At 40.3% G+C, this 18,084-nt stretch overlaps 1 protein-coding gene across 1 annotated transcript in view; it reads left to right on the plus strand.

The window, feature by feature from the left end:
- The window catches only part of ZMAT4 (zinc finger matrin-type 4), a 404,068-nt gene that overhangs the window by 256,978 nt on the left and 129,006 nt on the right, over positions 1-18,084 (plus strand). The window contains exon 5 of the mRNA XM_047770379.1: positions 3,584-3,811. Coding sequence (XP_047626335.1) covers positions 3,584-3,811 — 228 coding nt within the window. The remainder of the gene's footprint in view (positions 1-3,583; positions 3,812-18,084) is intronic.

Consider the following 18,084-nt stretch of genomic DNA (forward strand, 5'->3'; position numbering starts at 1 on the left):
TTTGGGAGACTGATCCAAGAAAATATTGCTACAACTTATGTCAAAAATGTTTGACTTGACATTCTTTTCTAGTTCTTCAGTTTAATCTTACATTTAGGTCTTTAAACCATTTCGAGTTTGTTTTTGTATGTGGTGTGGGGAAATATTCTAATTTTCATTGCTTTACATGTGGCTGTGCAGTCTTCCCAACAGCACCTGAAGAGACTTTCTTTTCTCCATTGTACATTCTTACCTCTTTTGTCGAATATTAATTATCCTTAAATGTGTGGGTTTATTTCTGAGCTCTCTCGTCGGTTCCCATTGACCTATGTGTCTGTTTTTTTGTGCTAATACCATGCTGTTTTGATTATTGTAGCTTTGTAGTATTGTCTGAGAGAGTTGTAGTTCCAGCTTTGTTTTTGTTTTTGTTTTTCCCCCTCAGGATTGCCTTGGTAAATTGGGGCCTTTTGTGGTTCCATATAAATTTTAGGAGTATTTATTCTAGCTTAGTGAAAAAAAAAAAGATGTCCTAGGCATTTTGATAAGGATTGCATTAAATCTGTAGATGGCTTTTGGTAGTATGGCCATTTTAATAGTATTTATTCTTCTAATTCAAGAACACGCTTTCTCTTTCTTTGTATCATCTTCAATTTCCATTCTTAAATATATTTTTCGGGAGTTCCTGTCATGGTGCAGTGGTTAACGAATCTGACTAGGAACTATGAGGTTGCAGGTTCGATCCCTGGCCTTGCTCAGTGGGTTAAGGACCTGGCATTGCCGTGAGCTGTGGTGTAGGTTGCAGACGCGGCTCGGATCCCATGTTGCTGTGGTCCTGGCGTAGGCCGGTGGCTACAGCTCCGATTAGACCCTTAGCCTGGGAACCTCCATATGCCATGGGAAGTGGCCCTAGAAAAGGCAAAAAAAAAAGAAGACACACACACACACAAAATATATGTGTATTTTTTGGCATACTGGTCTTTCACTTCCTTCATTAACTTTTTTCCTAGGTTATTATTATTATTATTATTATTATTATTATTATTATTATTTTGTCTTTTTGTCTTTTCTGGGGCCGTACCCATGGCATATAGAGGTTCCCAGGCTAGGGGTCTAATTGGAGCTGTAGCCGCTGGCTTATACAAGAGCCACAGCAATGTCAGATCTGAGCCACGTATGCGACTACACCACAGGTCATGGCAACACTGGATCCTTAACGCACTGAGCAAGGCCAGGGATCAAACCTGAAACCTTATGGTTCCTAGTTGGATTCCTTAACCACTGAACCATGATGGGAACTCCATAATTATTTTGATGTGATTTTAAATGGCATTTTTTAAATGCTCTCTTTTTAAATATTTCATTATTAGTGTATAGAAAAACAACAGATTTCTCTATATTAATTTTGTATGCTGCAGCCTGGCTAAATTCACTTATTAGTTCTAATAATTTTGGGGTGGAGGCTCTAGGATTCTCTACATATCATATCATCTGCAAATAGTGACAGCTTTGCCTTTTCTCTTACAATATGGATACCTTGTATTTATTTTTCTTGTCTGATTGCTGTGGTTAGGACTTCTAATGCTGTGTTAAATAGAGGCATGAAGAGTGGGCATCTTTGGGAGTTCCTGTCATGGCTCAGCAGTTAATGAACCCAACTAGTATCCATGAGGATGCGGGTTCAATCCCTGGCCTTGCTCAGTGGGTTAAGGATCCTGCATTGCCATGAGCTGTGGTGGCAGATGTGGCTTGGATCTGGTGTTGCTGTGGCTGTGGTGTAGGCTGGCAGCTGTAACTCTGATTTGACCCTTAACCTGGGAACCTCCATATGCCTCGGGTGGGCCTTAAAAAAAGACAAAAAAAAAAGTGAACATCTTTGAATTTAACAGGAAGGCTTTCAGCTTTTCACCATAGAGTATTGTGTTAGCTGTGGGTATATCAGTTACTTAATCTAAAAAATAAAAATCCACATAAATTATCTGAAATCATGGGCAGTTTACAAGGTAGTTTATTAATTTGTTTTTGATGTTCCCGATCTCAGCTTTTCCTTGGAATGACCCTAATTTTCATGGTTTTGCCAGCTACACTACACGTCACAAAGGCAAGCTAAAAAACAAACAAACAAACAAAAAAAACCAAACACTGCTTGTATTGAATTATGAATAATGGACCATGTGAGAATTTTAAATTTGTTTTCTTCTCCAAAAGATTTGGAGCAGAATATTTTTCTAAAATTAAATTGAATCATATGTAAAATACAAAGATGGCTAAGGTCTAGAGAAAAAGAATCCTTTTGCTTATTAAGAAGTATGAAGAGTTCTTAGGGATATTGAAAGGAATATTGGTCTTGGAAATCAAGAATTTGGTTTGGAGTCTTGCCTTTAGCACAACTAGATATCTAACCTTCAGTAAAGCTTCGGCATCTCTTAAAGTTCATCATCTGAGAAACAGGACAATAATCTGAATCATATGCAAAAGATGAAAGCAACTTATATGTTGTAATGCATTAAAGAAGTTATTTTTATTCTCTGTTGGTAAACTTCTCCAAGTTTTTCTTTCCCCCCGGACCCAAAATAACTCTAAGCTCATAATAGAATGTGTTAATAGCTGAGGCTGTGCAATCTCAAAATAGTGATAGTGTGTCTTTTCATTTAGATAAGCAACATCTGCTCTATAGTGTTTGTCTTTTTGGTCTTTTATAAATAGTATTGTACTTTAAACATCAATTTTAAAGGTATGGGTTTAAAATAACCTCTCACAATAAACAGAAATAACTGACAATAAAATTAGCACGATTTTGTCAATTGGTACAATCTATGCAACTGAAGGATCTTTTTCCATCACTTTGACAAATATGTTATTTTTCAGTTATTTCCATTTATAACACACAAATGTCTAATTCATTCAGAATCTTTCAAGTCATGAATTTTCAATGTTTACTTCAAGTTTTGGCTTCAGTTTGATTAACAGATCACTCCTTACCTCTAAAAGTTTATTTTTATTGAAAGCCTTTCTTTTGAAGATCCACAGTGGCTCATCAGTTTAAGGATATGGTGTTGTCACTGCAGTAGCACAGGTTCAACCCGTGGCCTGGGAACTTCTGCATACTGTGGGTGTGGACAACAAACAAACAAAACATCTTACTTTCCTCCTAAAGGATGGTCTTCTGAATTGTCAAATGTAACCATCGCTTTTTTTTTTTTTTCTTTTTAGTGTCATACCTGCGACATATGGAAGTTCCCAGGCTTGGGGTCAAAGCAGAGCTATAGCTGCCAGCCTATGCCACAGCCACAGCCACAACAATGTGGGATCCGAGCCGCATCTGTGACCTATACCACAGCTTGCAGCAATCGAACCCGCATCCTCATGGATACTAGTTGGGTTCTTAACCCACTGAGCCAAAATGGAAACTCCAATGAGGAATTTTTATTTGCATCCTGGCTTCTGTAATGAAGGCTGGCAAAGATCATTTTCCCAACTGCCATCAACTCTTGGATTTTTGAGCTCTAGAATGAATGTGAGGCTTTTGCATCTTCAGATATTGAGGACAGGTACCCTCAAGAAGGGGACTAACCTGGTTTGTGTTTCTCTCTGGTTTCCTTCTCAGCTACACCTCTGAGCTCACTTAAACCTCCGAGGGTGGACACTGCTCCAGTGGTCTCATCGCCCTATCAAAGAAGAGATTCCGACAGATACTGTGGGCTCTGTGCAGCCTGGTTTAACAATCCTCTGATGGCCCAGCAGCATTATGATGGCAAGAAACACAAAAAGAATGCAGCGAGAGTTGCTTTACTAGAACAGCTTGGGACAACTCTGGACATGGGGGAACTAAGAGGTAAGAAAAAAGTCTTCTAATTTTTGCTCCAGAAATGGGCTTTCAGAGAAAGGACTGTGTTGTTCCAAATTGGAATGATTCTCTTTTGATTTCTAAGGAAAAATCTAGGTTTATCCAAAAGAAATAGAAGAAAAAGGAAATCAATAGAAAACAAATTCTTGTCATCTCCTTTTCTGTGGAGTATTTGTTATTGCCATGTTTTCATGGACTACTTTTCAGGTCACAGACATCCATCTGTGAACCAGATTTTTCCTTTCTGCTTTATCTTTAAACACCCTCTTGAATACATGCTTTGTACATAAGCAATATGAGACCAAGGCAAAAAAGGCCAAATAGCATTCTCTTAATTTTAAGCTTATATGCTTTTATGAATTCAGCCACAACAGGGTCACACATTGGTTCTATTTCATGGCTTAAAGTAAGCCGAAGGACCTTTAATGGATATATCTAGGAAGCTGAGTAAACAGCCCTGTGGGCCACTGTAGCATCAATGCCTGGCTCTTCCCATCCCCCACTCGACCCGTACTTTCTTGGTTGATGGAAATTTGAAGTTCACATGAGATTTCACAAGAGTTGCTGAGTGGCTGGTTGGAAACTGTAGGGTGAGGATCCATCCTGTGGATTCCTTAGGAAGCCACATACCAATTTGTGGCATGTAATAGAATATTTTATCATCAACAACCACTGAAGCATTTTTTGATCGACTGGTGCCAGCAATGCAGAAGTAGAAATGCACTTTCTCAGAGACAACATTCTGCAAAGGGTGCTCCTCTATACCTCAGATATTTTACAGGTTAGATACACCTTTAGGGGATGGCCAGGGGGATCATCTTCCTAATAGCAGTGCTCACACAATTCATAAATCAGTCTTGAGACGGCAACCTGGGTTTCAACTGGATTCCATATGTGGAGGCTGCAATTCTTCTTACCCCTTGGACATGAGCCTCTGAGAGGAAGTGACCTGGGGCATTTCTAGATCAAATAAGTGGGACAGAAAATCATGCTGTGTGAGCTGAGGGGAGAGATAGGTCATTTCTGATTGTGTTGGCTGGAGAAGATGTCCTCAAAGGAAAAGGACTTGAACTGGAACTAGAAATAGGGGTGGGATTTTAGCAGGTAAGGAGGCCTTCCAGGTAGGCAGATCCTTACATGTTCAGGCAAAAGAGAGGAAAACATCAGTTGTGGCTGGTAAATAAACACATTATCATGGAAGAATCTTATGACAGAGCAGAGATGAAAGATTTGGAGGTCCATGAGGACGTCTATGGAGCTTGATGAGAGACTGTATTTTTTCCAAGCTACATCATTGAAAACAACAAAGAAGATCAGGTGGTATAAACACTTTTCATCTATCTATTCACCTACCTATCCATTCATTTATTTATTTTTAAAGAATCAAGCAGCTTTTTAAATGTGAGCATCCTGATTGATACATTGAGAAGGACACAATACAGTATTCCTGACAGAAAACGTGCCCTGAAAATAACCACAAGGAAACAGACAAATTGAAATTAAGTGTAATTACGTAACAACTAGTTTAAATTCTTCAGGAGATGTCAATATCTTAGGAGGGCAACAATTTTAAAAGTTTGGGGAATTATTTTAGATAAAAAAGACTAAAGAGATGTGAAAATGAGATGTAATAAAGCTTTTAATTGGATCCCAGACTTTAACAAGTAAAAAGAACCCTAAACTTCCTCATTGGTTCAGTTGATGGAATTAGAGTATGAACTGTGCCTTAGATAATAGCAATATATAAATATTAAACTTAATATGATAATTGTATTATGTTTATGTAGGATGGTTTTGTTTTTTTTAATTTTATTTTTATTAGGGTATAGTTGATGGACAGTGTTGGGTCAATTTCTACTATTACAGCATAGCAACTCAATCTCACACACACACATGCACACGCACACGCACTCTTTTTCTCATCCTGTCTTCCATCATGTTCTATCCTAAGAGATTGGATATAGTTCTCTGTGCTGTACAGCAGGACCTCACTGCTTATCCATTCTAAATGGAAATAACCTAAATGTCCAGCAACAGATGAATGGATTAAAATTAAAGAGATGTGCTAGGGGTTTGGAATGGAAATGCTATAAAATTGGGTTGTGATGATCGTTATACAACTAGAAATGTAATAAAATTCATTGAGAAATATAAAAAATGAAAAACAACAACAAAAATGATGCCACGCATATACACAATGGAATACTACTCAGCCATAAAAAAGAATGAAATAATGCCATTTGCAGCAACGTGGATGCAGCTAGAGATTCTCATACTAAGTGAAGTAAGTCAGAAACAGACAAACACCATAAGATATCATTTACACGTGGAATCTAAACTATGACACAAATGAACCTGTCTACAGAATAGGAACAGACTCGTGGGCATAGACAGCAGAGTTGTGGTTGCCAAGGGAGAGGGGGAGAAAGGTAGATGTAAACACTTTATTTTTGTGTAGGTTTTCTAGCTATTGAAAAACACTGTGGAGCTCAATAGTTCAGTATGTTGGATAATCTCATGGCAACGCTTTTGAATTGTCGGTACCATGGCTGTTGGGGAATTTCTTGTGTTCTCACTCTCTGTCTTGTTAAAAAATACAGGAGGAGTATTTTTTAGCTGAAGGCCTCCCCACGACTCACTGTTACTGACAGATAACAAGTCGGCTCAGTGACTCCTTCACGGCAGGCACCGAAGGCGAAAAATAGGGCTTTATTTATGCTTTGTGCCAGATAGTATGACTGGTGGAAGAATTATTCCTAGAGCACACTCTTCCTGTCTGTTTTGAATTATCAGTGCTGCATCTTTTATGTACAACCCCATCTTAATGACTTGGGCGTCTGAATTTTTTAACATTTGAGTGGTTTGTCTTTTATATAGAAGATAAAAAGGGCTGCTCTTTTGACTTGATGACTCAATGTGGTGATGACCCTGTAGCACATGAAATGCGATAAGCACTGAACACAATGTCCTTGAAACTAACCTCTTTCCCCAACCTGGTGACATTTTGATATATATTTATTCAGGCATTAAATATTGCAGAAGCTTGAGGAATAAAACAATGATGATAATTCAGCATGTTTTCACACACGCACACACACACACACACACTCTCTCTCCTATTTATGGAATGCTTCTACTGCAGGATATATCAATTAGTAAAGGGAAAAATGCTCATTAGTAAATACAAGAGTCTCTATAACTTTTTGAAAGATGGTGTCGAGGAGTTCCCTTGTGGCTCAGCAGGTTAAGGATCTAGCCTTGTCACTGCAGTGGTGTGGGTTCGATCCCTGCCCCGGGAACTTCCAAATGCCACAGACACAGCCAAAGAAATAAAAATAAAAACAGATGGTTCAACTGTGTCCTAAATAGAAAATGTGACATAAAATAAACTTTAAAAAAGACAGTGGAAAAAAGAATGGTGTTGAGCAGCTGGAGCATGATATGGCCATGTCACAGGCATTTTCTCTTTCTTAGCATTTCTCTGTTTTTTAAGCACTACATCATTTACTGTTTTTTATGGTTTTCCTGATTTCTCCCTACTCCTCCTTTAGACTGTTAGCAACTTGAAAGCAGGAATCTATCTTTCTTGTCCACCGATTTTTTTCAAAAACAGCTAGAACATTGATGGACATGAATTAGGCAAAATTGCTTAAAGAATAAACAGAGAAAGCAGAATATCAAAACCAGCAAAAATCCTACAGTTTTAACGTGGCAATCATTTTCGTTTCTAAAAGGATCCTGGAGTTCCCATTGTGGCTCAGTGGTTAACGAATCTGAGTAGGAACCATGAGGTTGCAGGTTCGATCCCTGGCCTCGCTCAGTGGGTTAAGGATCTGGCGTTGCCGTGAGCTGTGGTGTAGGTCGCAGACGCAGCTCGGATCTGGTGTTGCTGTGGCTGTGGCGTAGGCTGGCAGCTATAGCTCTGATTGGACCCCTAGCCTTGGAATCTCCATGTGCTGCAGGTATGGCCATAGAGAAGACAAAAAAAAAAAAAGATAAAAGGATCCTGATCGAACAATTTTTACAGGAAATTATACTTTTTTTCGAAATAAAAAATGATGTTTATATATATTTTTACTTTAAATTATTTTTATTTTTTCCAGTATAGCTGGTTTACAGTGTTCTGTCAATTGTCCACTGTACAGCAAGGTGACCCAGTGTATATTTTCCATATGATGAAGTGCAGAGTTTTTTGGGTTTTTTTTTTTTTTTTTTTTGCTGAGGTGTAATGGATTTACAAGGTTGCGTTCATTTCTGTTGTACAGCAAAGTGATGCAGTTTTGGATTCAGATATGTGTATATATACAACCTTTTCATGTCCTTTTCCATTAGAGTTTAGCACAGGATATTGAATACAGTTTCCTATGCTTTACAGTAGGAACTTGCTGTCTATCCATTCTCAATGTAATGATTTGCATCTGCTAACCCCACACTCCCAGTCTATCCCACTCCAGTTGCAGAGATATTGTTATAGTTCATTGCGTTTTCATGATCTTGTGTCCTCCTATCAAGATCCGTCACTTCTTCATGATGACATAATCCCCATGTGCATCTTCCCAGTCAATCTGAACCTCCCTTTCCAGGGAACCATGTCTCTTATTTTTTCCACCATATATTAGTTGTACCTGTTCTAAAGCTTCATATAAATGGTGGCAGAAAGAATGTATTCTTTTGTGTCCAGCTTCTCATATTGCTTTTGAAACGTGTCCATTTGTCACATGTAAAGCAGAGTAGCCCTTTACCCTTTATCACTGAGAGGTTTTCTACTAGACAAAAAATCCCACAGTTTGTTTATCCATTCTCCTCTCAATTTTTTTTTTTTTTTTTGGTGCTAGTTTGAATAAAGCTTCCATGAACATTCTTTTTGCCATTGTTGTGGACAAATGTTTTACTTCTCTTGTTAAATACCTCTGAGCAGAACTGCTGGGTCATGAGCTGGGTGTCGTTTTTACTCTATAAGAAAATGCCCAAATGCTTTCCAAAGTAGCTGCATTATTTTACACGTCCTAAAACAATGTGTATCAATTCCATATTCTCACCAACATTTGTCTTTATCAGTCTGTTAAGTATCAGCCATTCTATCAGGTGTAGGAGAGTATTTCCTTATGATTTTGTGTTTCTGTGTTGACCAATGACGTCAAGTCCTTTTTAAATGTGTCTTTTGGCCAGATGAGTATCTTCCTTTGTGAAATGTTTTTTTATGAATATATTTTTTAAAAATTTGGTTGTTTGCCTTTTTATTATTGAGTAGTATATAGAAGGTTTTCACGTATTATCCATATAAATCCTTTGTCAGAGAAATGTCATGTGAAACTTTCTTTGTTGTCTTTGACGTGGCTCTTCATTTTCTTAAATATAATGTCTGATAAGCAGATACTATGGATTATGGAAATTTAATTCCTCTTTCCCTCCCTCCCTCCCTTCCTTTCTTTTTGCTTTTTAAGCCTGCACATGCAGTACATGGGAGCTCCTAGGCTAGGGGTTGAATCAGACCTGCAGCTGCCAGTCTACGCCACAGCCACAGCAACTCAGGATCTGAGCCTCCTCCGTGACCGACACCACAGCTCATGGCAACGCCAGATCCTTAATCCACTGAGCAAGGCCTGGTATCAAACCCCTATCCTCATGGATACTAGTCAGGTTCATTACCACTTAGCCACAACAGGAACTCCTTTTGTTTTTTTTCCTTTTATAATCATTGCTTTTTAGGTCCACCTAAAAAAAATCTTCACCTACACTCATGATCAAAGATATCCTTGCATATTTTATTCTAAAAGTTTCATTGTTTTAGCTCTAACATCTAGAATTATGATGAAGCTCAAGTTAATTTTTGCATATGATGTGAAAAGGGGGTCGAAATTCATCTCATTTTCAGACATTTACCTAGTTGAAACAAAATTTGGTTGGCATTATTTTCTTTTCCACATTGGATATTCTTTGCACCTCTTTTGAAAATCTATTGATTGTGTGTGTTTATTTCTATCCAATGTATTGTGTTCCATTGATTTATTTTCTATCTTTATGCCAGCACTGCATAGTATTTTTTTTTTTTTAGTATTATAGAAGTTCTGACATCAAGTAGTATGAGTTTTCCAGATTTGTTCTTCTTTCTCAAGATGGGTTAGCTGTTCTAAATCTTTCATTTCATATACATTTTAGAATCTCTGCATAGAAAGTTTGTTGCAATATCGAATTGGTTTGCATTCAATCTTTAGATCCATTTGGGGAGATTTACTTAAATTAAATTGCTTAAAATATTGAGCCTCACAATTCACAAACATCCCCTCTCTTTCTATGTACTTGTGTTTCTTTAAGTTCTTTTAGCAATATTCTGTAGTTTTCAGTGTGAAAATTTTACACAGACCATGTGAACTTTATCCTTGAGCATTTTGGGCTCTTGAACACTATTTTACATTACATGTTTTTGAAATTTCATTTTTATGTGTTTGTTACTGATGCATAGAAAATGCAATTGATTTTTACACACTGACCTCGATCCCTGTGACCTACACGTGACGTCTTACCTATTATTTGTATGTAATTTAATAGCACAAAATAACTTGTATCTTTTTTTTTTTTTTTTGGTATTCACACTGTTTAATTGTTGAAAACTCTATAGAACTGTGTAAGCATCCTAGCCTTCCTGGTAGATGACTTTTTTTTTTTTTTCTTTTTAGGGCCGCACCCACGGCATATGGAGATTCCCAGGCTAGAGCTCCAATTGGAGCTACAGCTGCCAGTCTACGCCAGAGCCACAGCAACGCCGGATCCAAGCCTCATCTGCCACCTACACCACAGCTCACAGCAATACCAGATCTGTAACCCACTGAGCGAGGCCACATTTTGAACCTGCAACCTCATGGTTCCTAGTCGGACTCATTTCCACTGCAACACGACAGGAACTCCCAGATCACATTTTTAAAAAAGAAATTATTACTATAGATTAACAAGGGACTCTTAAATGGGATTGGCCTAAATAGTTATTAATATGCATAACCTGGTTACTGACTCAAGTTTAGTGCTATTTGTTACAGAAAAATAGATAACAGTTGTCTCTACTTCCAAGTTTTAGTTTAATAAGAAAAACAGTCAGCTCTTGCTGAGTATGGAGTCCAATGTAGAAAACACAGGAAGTTATTGAATTACAGAATTATAAAATTCAAAAGAAAGTACTTTAGAGGTTTTCTTTATAGTTCAATTTCTTCTTGCTAGCATACAATACAGATAGAAGGCAGTTTCTTATTTAGAAAACAGTGAGAGTGTAAATTATGAAATTGTAGCAAGGTGGAAACAGAATAATCTTTTTGTAGACCTGTATTATTTATTCTTTTAAAAGTTTTTGGATGAGAAAATGCACCGTTATTTCATTGTTTCAGAGGAAATCAGACTCCTCTGGTGTTATTCTCATCTGAAGTCACAGCAACAGAACTCATTTGAAAATGTAATACTATTTCTGAGCTGACAGTGCTGGAAAGGATATCCAGCATCATGAATGGCAGCCCTTCTTTTTACAGAGCAGGAATCTGAGACCCAGAGAAGGATGGTGACTGTCCCCATAGAAAATAGGCTCCATGAGGATGTGGGTTCGACCCCTGGCCTCGATCCGTGGGTAAGACTCCTGAATGGAGGTGCCCCAGTTTCCAGTGACTCATTGACTAACCAAGACTCTTTTGATCATTAACTCGTTTGAAATGGTTGAGTTGGGGAACTTATACATTTTGGCATAAAACTCACTTGGAATTCAAGTACAGAATGGGCACCATCTATGCTCAGTTTTCTGGTGTTGAATGATTTACGAAGTGCCTTCTCCAATTTAATTAAGGAGTTTCTCACACATTCATGACTCTGTGTCATCTGGTGTGAACAGAGAAATGCAAAGAGATCAGAGTCACCCTTCACGGGGGCCTAGGGTTGAGAAGCAAAACTAGAAAACTAGAAAACTGGAGACAGGTCTTCTAGAGAGGCCATGAGAGTTGATGACACCCCCCTGTTATGCAGCTTCTGCCTTTACTAGAGGGGTTGGGGGGTCATTTCCAGCAGATACAGGAAGCATCTCGAGGACTTCACATCGTAAAAATTGTAGATGAGTCAGAATGAGAAGACTTGCCTCCAAAATAAGCAGAACACCAGAATGCGAGATACTTTCTGAATTATTTCTGCTGTGGGCTTTCAGATGATAAAGGGTTGGCTGCCTCCTATTTCGTTCCACTGAATCTTAGTCTGGCCTTTGCCCTCATTGCAGGCAGTAGGCACTTTGGTCATATCGCTCAGGGATCCCTCTGTCCCTTTTGTTACCAAAGGTACCTGTGCAGGGCACTTGGGTACTGGATCTGCTCCAAGACCAGAGGGAGGAAAGGCATTGTACGTGAAAAATGAACCATTTCTTGGGGTTCCCGTCATGACTCAGTGGTTAACAAACCCGACTAGGATCCATGAGGATGCGGGTTCGATCCCTGGCCTTGCTCAGTGGGTCAAGGATCTGGTGTTGCCATGAGCTATAGTGTAGGTTGCAGACGCAGCTCAGATCTGGCATCGCTATGGCTGTGGTGTAGGCTGGCGATAGCTCCGATTTGACTCCTAGCCTGGGAACTTCCATATATTTTGGGTGCAGCCCTAAAAAAAGAAAAAAAAAATTGAACCATTTCCAAAGGGAACCACTGTAATAATGACTTCAAAACTTAGTGGCTTCACACAACCAGTAGAGGAATTCCTGTTGTGGCTCAGCTGGTTAAGGACCCGATATAGTCTCTGTGAGGATGTGGGGTTTGATCCCTGGCCTTGATGGGTGGGTTAGGGATCCAGCATTACCATGGCTGTGGTGTAGGTTTCAGCTGCAGCTTCCTAGCCCGAGAATTTCCTTATGCCACGGGTGTGGCTGTAAAAAGAAAAAAAAAAGAAAACAAAAAAACCTCCATGAAAGAATATTGTACTCACACTTTACAGTTTCTCATGCAGCTTTACAAATAGGAAGCGTTACTTGAGGCCCTCGCAACTCTGAGAGACAAGCAAGGCAGCAATGATCATCCCTGATTATAAACCCACAGCAAGTAAAGTTAGGCAATTGCAAAGCAAAGTGGTAAAACTAACATGTGGCTGAACCAGGGACAGAGTCCCCACTTCTAGAAAACAAAACCAAATAACCCACAATGGTAGACAATTTGGGGGCGGGGGTCGGGAGTGAATTGACTGGGGGATTCTGGCTGGTGGTTGCTGCTGTAATGTCAGCCCAGGCTGCAGTTCCACTTTTTTTTTTTTTTTGTCTTTTTGCCATTTCTTGGGCCACTCCTGTGGCATATGGAGGTTCCCAGGCTAGGGGTCGAATCAGAGCTGTAGCCACCGGCCTACGCCAGAGCCACAGCAACGCGGGATCCGAGCCGCATCTGCAACCTACACCACAGGTCATGGCAACGCCAGATTGTCAACCCATTGAGCAAGGGCAGGGACCGAACCCGCAACCTCATGGTTCCCAGTCGGATTCGTTAACTACTGCGCCACGACGGGAACTCCTGCAGTTCCACTTTTAAAGGTGGCTCATTCCATTCTGGAAAACAGAGTAGTGGTTGCTGGTCCCTGAGAGGTGAGGGAAGGGATTGCCCACCATGGGGAAGTAAGAGGGCATTTTGTGGGGAGGGTATGAGATTTGTCTAGACCTCAGTGTGGCTATGTAGCCATACGTGTGTGTTTGTCAAAACTCATGTAACTAGCCAAGAAGAGAGTGACATGTAGATTTAAAAAGCCAAATAAGGGAGTTCCCATTGTGGCTCAGTGGGTTAAAAACCCCGATTAGTATCCATGAAAATGTGGGTTCCATCCCTGGCCTTGATCAGTGGATTAAGGACCCGGCATTGCCTTGAGCTGCAGAGTAGGTCAAAGATGAGGCTTGGATCTGGCATTGCTGTGGCTGCAGCTCTGATGCGACCCTAGCTTGGGAACTTCCATATGCCAAGGTGTGGCCCTAAAAAGACCAAAAAAAAAAAAAAAAGACCAATAAAAGAAGAAAGACAAAGTGACTCACTCATGTGTCTACGGATGCCTCCATTTTTCTCCTGGGCCTCTCCCAGGGGATTTGCTGCTTCCCACAGAGCCTCAGCTGGATCCATCCTTTTTATGATGCTTCAAGTTCAAGGCGGGCTCATTTCCATTACTTTTCATGAGTCAGAAGTCAACAGGAAGGAAGACAGGTCAGGTGGCTGATCGGGGACGCTGCTGTAGATGGAGCCCAAGCAAAGGCGAGGGAGCGGGGTGGGGGGGAAACAGCAGCGCCCCCTCGGGGAGCTGTGTGGGATGGCTGGCGCTGAAAGCTGCTTTGGGGGATAAAGGGAGACACAGCTGGAGAAATGGTTAGATGGTGGTAGGAGTAGAATACTTTCCACGGAACACTGAAGGCTGTGGGGAGTCATTTAAAGGTATTTTCTAGGAGAATTACACGTTGATATTTGTATTTTTGAAAGAGATCTCTGCAGAGAGCAACGTGGAAGCTGGATTAGAAGGAACCTGGAGCAGGGAGGCTTATTATCATCATTATTATCCTTATTTTTATTGTTATTCTTGGGAGGCTACTAATGTATTTTTTAATTTAATTTTATTGGCGTAGAGTGGACTTGCAGTGTTACATTAGTTTTAAGTGTACAGCAAAGTGAAGCAGTTATATATATATATAAATATATCCATTTTTTTCCCATATAGATGATCACAAACTATTGAGTAGATTTTCCTGTGCTACTAATTTAGTCCAGTGAGAAATTATGCCAATTTAAATAAAGTAGTAGCCACAGGGATATAACAAAAGGGAAGAAAATGCAAAATAAATTGGAGGTGAATTCAACAGAAGTTGGTGGACACTTGGTCCTCCAGAGCCCTTGACAGTTGCCCCTTCCACATAGAGGCGACACCTGCCCATGGTCTACTCTGAACTTGCCAGACTGCAAGTCCAGATAAGTCAGAGCCCTCCTCTGCAGCGTGAATCCCAGGGCGTGGCATTTGGTGTTTTCTTTCGGGATACCTTTTTTTTTTTTTTTTTTTAACCTTTCACTTTTGGCTGCCCGGAGGCATATGGAGTTCCCAGGCCAGGGATCAGATCTGAGCCACAGTTATGACCTAAGTCACAGCTGCTGCAATGCTGGATTCTTAATCCACTGTGCCTGGGCTGGGAATCAAACCTTTGACCCAGCACTCCAAGATGCTGCTGATCCCATTGCACCACAGCAGGAACTCCCTGTCCTGAAACTTTTAACCCAGTCATGGTTTGTCAAAGTATCTGGAGGGCAGGGTCCATGTCTTACTCTTTTTTGTATCACTCCCAGTATCCAGAATGATATTTCATTGAAGGAAGGTCCTGAATGGATGCCCAGTATTTGAATGATCTCACTCTTGTTAACCAACTGAAAGATTCCACATTTTCCAGGTTCCCTGGTGCACTCAGAATTATAGGTCTCAAAGAGATAATTGAACATTTCCCAGTCCTGAATACTTAATTAAAAAATTATGATGGCATGCAAGGTGTATTTTGATTCCATTTAATAAGTTAAAACAGAAGCTTTGGTTCATTCCCTCTGGGAATATTTTCGATCTCTGAAAGCTGTATGTATTTTATCTAGTTGAGAATCAGCAGAAAATAGGACCTTTAAGCAGATATGATAATTATAGAACATAATTCTAAATTGAATGGTAGGGGAAGAGGTGCCAGAAGAAAATGCTCAGCTTGGATTACACCTGGTTATTTTTGCATTATTATTTTTAATGTGTTTTGACACCTCAGCTGTTGCATCTAGGCTGACTCTGATCTTCAGAGCCCACATTTTGGGTTAGATAATTAAATTGCTTAAATGTATCATGTTCCTGTCATATCATTGAAGTGGGAAAATAGGGTGATATACAAGAGATATTCATTCATTCATTCATTCATTCATTAACATTTACTAAGTACCTATTATATACCAGGCTCTGTGTCTGGAGTTATATAGAATATTGAAATGTCTGTGCCTCATACTCTAATCTCAAAGAGTTTCTGGTCTTGAGAAGAGGGAGGAGAGCAAGATAATACCTTTGTTGAAATAAATACAACACTAATAAGAAAAAAAAAAAAAAAGGAATTTAGAAGCTACTCCAGCACAGTGCTTTGGGAATTGAACATAGAGAAAAAGTGACTTCCATCTTGGAAGTCAAGCATCAGAACATGTGGCCATTGGTGACCAGGTTTTTTTTTTTTTTTTTTCTTCCATTTTTTGAAGTTTTATAGTGGATTTACAATGTTGGGATCATTTCTGCTGTACAACAAAGCAGTTCTCTTGTATATGTACATATCTCTATTCTCTTTCCGATTCTTTTCCCACGTAAATTATCACAGCATACTGGGTAGAGATCCCTGTGCTCCACAGCAGGTCCCCATTGGCCAATCTTTTTTTTTTTTTTGCCTTTTCTTGAGCCGTTCCTGCGGCATATGGAGGTTCCCAGGCTAGGGGTGGAATCGGAGCTGTAGCCACCGAACTACGTCAGAGCCACAGCAACGTGGGATCCGAGCCGTGTCTGCAACCTACACCACAGCTCATGGCAATGCTTGATCCTTAACCCACAGAGCAAGGGCAGGGATCAAACCCACCACCTCATGGTTCCTAGTCACATTCGTTAACCACTGTGCCACGACGGGAACTCCTGGCCAATCCTTCCATATACCTCAGTAGAGCAGAGGGATCAGCATGGCTGAAGTTATGGAGAAGGGAGACAAATGAGTGAGCCTGAATGGATGTGGTGTTGGATGTGTCAGTGAGATAAAGTCGAGGAGACAGAGCAGAACCAAATGATAAAGAGCCTTACAGGTCAGGCAAAGCTGAACTTTATTGGTAGCCACTGATTTTGTTTTTGGATGGTCACACCCACAGTTTATGGAAGTTCCTGGGGCAGGGATCGAATCCAAGCTGCAGCTGCTGCAATATCGCATCCTTTTAACCCACTGTGCTGAGCTGGGGTTAGAAACCAGGCCTCCACAGAGACCTGAGCTGTACTGCACCACAGGGGGAACTCCCCCTCCTTTTTTTTAGTTGGAAGATGACTGGTCTTATCTGTACTTTAAGGGGATTTCGTACGGATGGATTGAAACAGAGGGATTCAGGAGGGCAGGAAACCAGATAGAATTGCTGCAGTGGCCTTTGGGGGGTGGGGGCAAGACTGAGGTCCCGTGGGTGGAGGGGAAAATGGGACCAATGAAAGACACATGAATTTCTCTTTCCCCTGTGCAGCAGATGCTCCCCCTCAGCCAAATGAGGAGGAGTCAGTGCATTCGAATTCTCAAAGATGCCTCGGTACGGCCTTGGGAACACTCATTAAAGAAATACAAATTTAATAAATAACATGAGTAGTAACCTAAATTTCTGTTCTTGCTCCAATCCAACCAGAAATGTAGTTGGTGAACATTCACAGCAGTCTATTTGCATCCTGTAGGGCCGTTCTTTCTTCAGCCCAGACAGGTTTTTGTCCATTATTGCTATTTGTGAAGTGGATGAATGGATCGCCGTCTGGAGAAGCTGGGTTAATTCTTCATCATCACTGACTGCGTTCCAAAATAGATGAGCTTGGGCTCTTCTTTTCTTTCTTTCTTTTCTTTCTTTTTTTTTTTTAAAGGGCAGCATATGGAAGTTGCCAGGCTAGGGGATGCATCAAAGCAGCAGCTGCCAGTCTGCACTACAGCCACAGCAACGCAAGATCCAAGGCACGTCTACAACCTACACCACAGCTCATGAAAACGCCAGATCCTTAACCTACTGAGTGAGGTCAGGGATTGAACCCATGTCCTCATGGATACTAGTTGGGTTCATTACCACTGAGCCACCAGTGGAGCTCCGAGCTTGAGCTTTTCAAATGGAATTCTTTTGCCTCCATTTATAAGTTGTGGGCAAGGTTATCAGAGAACTACAAACCCATTTGGATATCTAATTTCCAAGTGGGCTAATACAATGGAAACGGCTCTAAATTTGATCCATGGAACTAGCATCTTTGATTTGGAGATGCTGACCAAGAAAAGGGAAAAAGCAACATCAAAACACACCTACTGAAATCCAGGTCACTCCAGTGTGATTTAGTTGCCAATTTGGGTTACACTGAGGAAGCTGACAGTATTGTGTGAAGCTGGTGAGCAATTCTTTTTTCTTCCCTAGTGTGCGCTCGGGTCCTTCCTCGGTATTGATGGAAGGTCTCTATTGTTTAGTTTAAGCTTGAGAACTAGGATAGTATTTTGCAAGAGCTTAGCACACAGATTTTCTAAGAGG

This window comes from Phacochoerus africanus, chromosome 3 (genome assembly GCF_016906955.1).
Source record: "Phacochoerus africanus isolate WHEZ1 chromosome 3, ROS_Pafr_v1, whole genome shotgun sequence".
Lineage (NCBI taxonomy): Eukaryota > Metazoa > Chordata > Mammalia > Artiodactyla > Suidae > Phacochoerus > Phacochoerus africanus.